The sequence below is a fragment of the Hippocampus comes genome, unplaced genomic scaffold (assembly GCF_001891065.2).
Source record: "Hippocampus comes isolate QL1 unplaced genomic scaffold, H_comes_QL1_v1.1 scaffold159, whole genome shotgun sequence".
Taxonomy (NCBI): domain Eukaryota; kingdom Metazoa; phylum Chordata; class Actinopteri; order Syngnathiformes; family Syngnathidae; genus Hippocampus; species Hippocampus comes.
The window spans coordinates 1,360,774-1,366,773 of NW_017805742.1; the positions used below are offsets into that span (position 1 = coordinate 1,360,774).

At 38.8% G+C, this 6,000-nt stretch overlaps 2 protein-coding genes across 5 annotated transcripts in view; one reads left to right on the forward strand and one right to left on the reverse strand.

Moving 5' to 3' along the window:
* The first annotated feature begins 205 nt into the window (after positions 1-205).
* LOC109524104 (poly(U)-specific endoribonuclease-C-like) lies at positions 206-4,122 on the forward strand. Its single transcript, XM_019883714.1, has 7 exons — positions 206-333; positions 1,270-1,369; positions 1,504-1,615; positions 2,400-2,521; positions 2,601-2,713; positions 3,170-3,323; positions 3,399-4,122. The coding sequence occupies exons 1-7, from the start codon at positions 323-325 to the stop codon at positions 3,657-3,659; spliced, it is 873 nt and encodes a 290-aa protein (XP_019739273.1). The 5' UTR covers positions 206-322; the 3' UTR covers positions 3,660-4,122.
* A 1,279-nt stretch (positions 4,123-5,401) lies between these two features.
* The window catches only part of cc2d1b (coiled-coil and C2 domain containing 1B), an 8,107-nt gene continuing 7,508 nt past the window's right edge, over positions 5,402-6,000 (reverse strand). For 3 of the 4 annotated variants that reach the window (XM_019883707.1, XM_019883705.1, XM_019883703.1), the window contains exon 25: positions 5,402-5,985. In XM_019883707.1, the coding sequence (XP_019739266.1) occupies positions 5,974-5,985 (12 nt within the window). In that variant the 3' untranslated portion in view covers positions 5,402-5,973. The remainder of the gene's footprint in view (positions 5,986-6,000) is intronic. The other variant, XM_019883704.1, reaches the window with a different exon arrangement.

Here is a 6,000-nt window from a genome sequence, read left to right on the forward strand (position 1 = left end):
AATTGAAATTGACGAAAGTGAACAAAATATGCGCGGTTACAAAATGACAGATAAATAAAAAAATATACATATATATATATATATTAAAACAATAAACCTTTATGTGCAAACGTCATTGTCTTTATCGCATAAATAAGGATATCACGAGGTGGGGATCCGCCCGTGTCGCGGTGGGCGGTAATCGCTAAATTTGTCCATTTCCTCATTGGCTGGCTTTCAAAACGTAATGATTGACAGAATAACTAACTGCGTAAAAAAACGGTGCTTTTTTTCTGCTCCAGAGCAACGATTTGAGTAAATTCTGCCCAATCTGAACGCAACAATGGCAAGACGGTAAGTAAAATTTGCCCAATCCATTTTTTAAAGTCTATTTCTGTCATTTATGTTGTAATTGTGAGTTGTACGTCAAGACTTGGAAACGTTATTGACACTCCAAATGGCAGGTATTTAATGCAAACAAGCCTGTGGGCTGTAAAGAGATGCACTCTCACTGGTGTGCTTCTTGCAGTGGACAAAAAAAGTTTCGTTTTGATGTTTTTTACAGTTCCGCTTGAGAAAAAAAACCACACACAACTGTTTTGTACGATGTGCGTAGTGTTCGTGTGTTTGTGTGAAGGTCTGCAGATGATTATTAGTTACACAAAAAAAAAAAAAAAAGACAGTCACACAACCCATCCTCTCAAAATGATGAAGTGGGCGGTTATGTAAAAACGGTTGAGTAATCCTTCAAGTAGGAACCAGAAAATGAACACTTTGCATTCAGCCTCGGGGAAAACTGTATTTCAAAAGTACATACATAAAAAAGGTGAATGTATTGGGGGGGGTCATATTTTTTTTTAAATCACGTGTAATTTACATTGTAACTTGTCATTTCATGTGATTAAAAGTTGTTATACTGTTAATAATTATTTTTCTCCAGATAAGACATTTCTTGTGAATAAAGTTTTACATTATGAAAAAGAAGTAATGCTCCTGAAAAAAAACATTTTTTTTGAAAGAACAAAATTAATGCCACTTAAAATAAAGTCTTACATTCCATGAAAAATAATTTCACTGGAGTAAAATCCTTATATTACAAGGAAAGTAATATATTTTCATGGAAAATAAAACATTAACGTGAATCAAGTTTTTTACAAATATTGTTTGCAGAGAAACTTGCCATTTCACGTGAATAGAGTGCATAAAGTACCACAAAACGTCATGTTAATTGTCAGCATTTTCACAGTCTGGCAATTTTTCATATCACTTTAACTTTTTGTAATTTTTCAGCCAAGTGGCCAATCAGGAGTTGTCTGAGGTGTTAAATGAACTGTGGCGTCTGGACGTCAACCGCCTCAAGCCGGGGACTGATTACATCATTGCCCCTCAGGTGAATGCACACTGCACTCATCAACTGTCAATCTAAAGACATGAATAAATCTTTCTAATTGAAGCTATGGCCCTTTTCTTACATGTGGCAGTAAGTTCCATATCTTATACTCTGGTTATCATCGCACTTCGCAGGGACGAGCCGGCTACGTGGCTCAGGGCAGCAACTATGCCAAGGATCGTGCCCATGCGCCACTCTTCATATACGTCGATGAGGACAAACTGAGGAGCATCAAGACATATGCATGTATGGCGAAAATAAATTTTATATAGAAATATATATTTGGGGTGTAACAACAAAAAAAAAAAACAATTTGAATCGGAACGCCATTATTTGATTGACAAGATGTGAGTGCATTGACTCTGAATCGTTCCACTTTGAAATATATCGAGATACATATCAAATCTTTTATTTGTCTATCAAGCCTCTTATTGGAGAGTTATATATTAAAAAGGAATGACACATTTTACACAAATGACAAGTTCATTAAAAGGTATATAAAATGACCATAAAAAAGTTTTTGCATCATACCCTTTCAAACTGAGCTGACCCATTTTGAATTGAATCATAATGCCACTGAACTGAACCGAATCGAATGGTTCCACTTTCAAATCGAACCGTCCTTGAATCATTTTGTTTTGCACCCGCAGATCGAAAACTGTTATTGAATCTTTTGACTAATGCGCACTATATAAACAAATCACATCAGTTGCAGATGGTCAAACAAAAAAAATGATGGTCAATGCTGATTTCAAAAGACAGTCCTATCAGCAGGAAGTCCAACCCTACCAAAATAAAACCAGCAACGGCACAGACAGACTCAAATACAGAAACCACATCACAATAGATCCAAATCAAAGTCCTTTGTTGATGAAAAAAAATGGTCAATACCAGCTGTGAATGAGAACCCTATCAAGGGAACCAAAACATTAAGTAGGAACTCAAAATAAAGTAAATAAGTGAACAGGAAGTGTTAACAATTGTTTTGGCAAGCATAGCATATGTTAACATCGATTTTCCTCTTCTTCAGACTTCATCAACTTGCTGGACAACTACGAGATGTCGACAGGCGTGTCAGAGTCTGTGACCCATGAGGAGCTTCAGGAGAACCGCAAGTTCCTGGACGCCATCCTGGACACAGACGTCATGAAGGTGCAAAATTGGACTGTTGAGGGTGACAACAAGCATGCTGAGAAAGATGTTAACATATGTTGTTGTTTCGCACTCACAGTGCGCTCACCAGTACCTGGTCAAGAAGAGACAGTCGTCGCCGGATGTGATGAGTTTCAAGAAGCAACTCTACAACATCTGGTTCCGCCTGTACCACCGTGACAGGAGAGGAGGGTGAGACTGCAACGTTTTTTTAACTCACATTTTAATATTCTTAACCGTCCTACAAGTATAATGAGAAAAATTTGCGTGTAAGTAATAAGCATTCAGCGGTTAGACAGATGTGGCTGTCTAAATCACTCTGTAAAGCACCGCAAACAGATTCATCTCCATACGAGTCCCACAGGAAGTAAAAACAGAAGTCCTTTGTTTATAATAAATTAGCCAGACAATCAAGGGTCCAATTGAAAGCCTTAGTGACAGGAAATAGAAACCTACCAAATTAAAACTTTTTAAAAAAACAAAACAAAAAACTCGAGTGCACGACGCCATTCCCAAGTGATCCAAATTTACACTCCTTTGTTCACAAGATCTTGGTCAGATGAAGTTCAATTAAGGGAACCAAAAGGAACTTCCAATGAAACCTCCTCATCTGTTATCTTGTCAACATTTGCTGCTGGTTGCGTCCAGGGCGGACTCGTGCGGCTTCGAGCATGTGTTCGTGGGCGAGACCAAGCAGGGGCAGGAGATTACAGGCCTTCACAACTGGGTACAGTTCTACCTACAGGAGAAGCACGGCCACATCGATTACAAAGGCTACAAAGCACGGGACAATAAAGACACCGTAAGGCAAATCCACACATTCATCGTAGCAACCGGACGCTACCGTCTAACTAACAGGAAGTCCATTTATCCACAGCCCGATGAGGACGACCACGTGCTCAACCTGCAGTTTAGCTGGAAGGGCCTGGTCAAGCCAGTGGGCGGCTCCTTCATTGGGGTTAGTCCCGAATTGGAGGTGGCGATGTTCACCATCGTCTTCCTACAGTCTGGAGACAAGACCAGCACGCTGGAGGTGAAGGTGGATGAGTATGTTTTGGAGTTGGTGGTTCACAGGCACGGCCGCTCCATCGGGTCATCTTACCCAAAACTCCTCAGCAGCAACCACCGGGACTTGTAGCTTGTTTTTGGTATAAAAATGGATCGAAATTCTACACACAAACAGGTTTCAAGAGAACAATATATTTGTGAACATTCCTACATAGCTATTCAAAACAAAAGACCATTTTTCCAGTGATACTAAAAATGGAGCTATTGTACATTCTATTCCTGATTTTTTACATTACATTAACATTACCTAGGTAATCATAATTTGTGTATGTAATTCATCATGTTACATGAGGTTCCACTTGTTCTAGTCGTCACAATTTTACAGAGACAGTCAAGGGAATGCGACCCCACCCAAAAAAAAAAAAACAAAAAACAAGAAGTAGAATCACAAGAGCACACAAGAAGAATTTTAAGAATTGTAACATGATAAAACAAACACTAATATAACTAAAATACAGTAAAATGACTTCCTGGTTCTCTAGTTGTTACACCTCCCGCCACCCGAAGTTAAAAAAGGTACAGATTAACAACATGATAAAAGGGTACTTCCTGGTTCTCTAGTTGTTACACCTCCCTCCACCCGTCAATTTAAAAAAGGTACAGATTAACAACATGATAAAAGGGACAGACAGAAAGAGCAGAGTACAACCAAATTTTATTTAGATTTTCAAGAGGGTCCAATATTAAAATAAACTGACATCCATAATCATTGTAAACAAACGTGAGCATGCTTTTCTTTTAATTTCCTCAATACAATGCTAAGAGCGTAGCAATGTTCGTGCATGGTTTTGATGGTTGCAGCAGACACTTGACAGGCTTAATTTGTCAATATGGCTTCTTCTTGCATTGTCTACTAAGTTTAATGGCGCATTTGGTTAGCGCCTCACAGCAGCAAAGCCCCTTTCACACCACCTCTTTTTTAAATAGTTGTGAATCATGATTATAACTAGTGTTAATGGGTTCCGATTCTCTTGTGTACTTTGAGGCGTGAACGACATGGATGCAACTCCTATCGTGGGACCTCGTTTCAGGCTTAACTGTCACACAAGTGTGAAAAGAAGTTCACCGTAAAGTCAACGTAAAATCTTGATGATGCCGGGACAGACAGATATGTAACAGTAAAAGTAATAACCACATGATATTTTCTTGGTAAAATTATTTGAAATTGCATGTATGTCATTATTGTATTATTGTGTCATAGAATTTACAGCCATATTGTTAGCTTAATCGCATAAAGTCATTTTTAACTTACTGTCACAGTATCAATAAAATATACAAACATGCTGACTAAAAACTCTTTGCAGCTGGACTCGTTTGTGTAGTTTGTTGGGATATTTTCTCATTTTCCAAAAACGGTCAAGAACAACGGAGGCATATTTGCTCCACATTAGGCTAGGGATATTCCAAAACACATTTTACTTGCTCTCCCATAGAAAAAAATTCACGCAAAATACAGCCTCAGGTCAAAGATAAAAACTAGTTTTTGACAACAGCTTACCTGTCACCATGCTCAACCACATGGTAATTATGCCCATTTTTATTGTTTTAAATTTGACCACATTGGGGCGTTCCTCTGTAAGTCATTTAATTTTATTTTTGCAGGGATTACAACACCGTTTTTGTTTTTCAAATATGAACAAAGAAACAGTTCTATTTCCTGTCTTGTTTTTCCATTTCGACATTTGTTGCTGGTCCCCTAATCTGGTGATATGAACAAAAACAAAAGGGAAACAAAAAAAAAAGAAAAAAATAAAACACACACACACACACACACACACACACACACACACACACACACACACTTGGGTAATCCTTCAACCCTGCCATATTTTTTGTGGCCCACAACAGCAAATGCTTTGCTCTTTTCATTAAGGCATATCCGTACCAAATTGCAATTTTTACTCACTTTTAAGAAATATGACAAGCATTTCTTTCCACTAAATCCGTTTGTAACATACAAAGGAGATTCCACTGTCAGGTTTGTGCATGGCTTGGTTACTTTTTGTTTGTATGTGAACGAATTCTGTGTACTAATATATTACACTGAGCCTTGGCTACGAATAGCTTCGGATTTCTTTTACAGCAACATGGATTACTTTGGTATATTAGTGCATAGACACCACTTGAGCTTGCACGTACAGTCTTTAAGATGAAGTCTTACACTTGGCCAGCAGATGTTGCTCAATGCCTTATGAGTGACTTGGCCAAGCAGCTGGGTGTCTTGCCAGTGTGCAAATAGTTTAAAAGTGGTCCGAGGGGAAGGGGCGGGGGTTGGAACACCTCCTGAGTAAGATCGGTTGCCTTCCACCTGCACAAGCATGAAGCATGGTCAAGCTCATTTGCGTAGCATCGTGGCAGACGTGGTGTACTTACATCTTGAAGGTCTAGACGAGAAGCTTTGGGGGAGACGG

What these genes read in the sequence shown, in the direction of transcription:
- LOC109524104 (XM_019883714.1), top strand. An exon ending in ATTACATCATTGCCCCTCAG is followed by an intron (nt 1,370 to 1,503) that starts GTGAATGCACAC and finishes CGCACTTCGCAG; the next exon opens with GGACGAGCCGGCTACGTGGC. An exon ending in CACCGTGACAGGAGAGGAGG is followed by an intron (nt 2,714 to 3,169) that starts GTGAGACTGCAA and finishes GGTTGCGTCCAG; the next exon opens with GGCGGACTCGTGCGGCTTCG.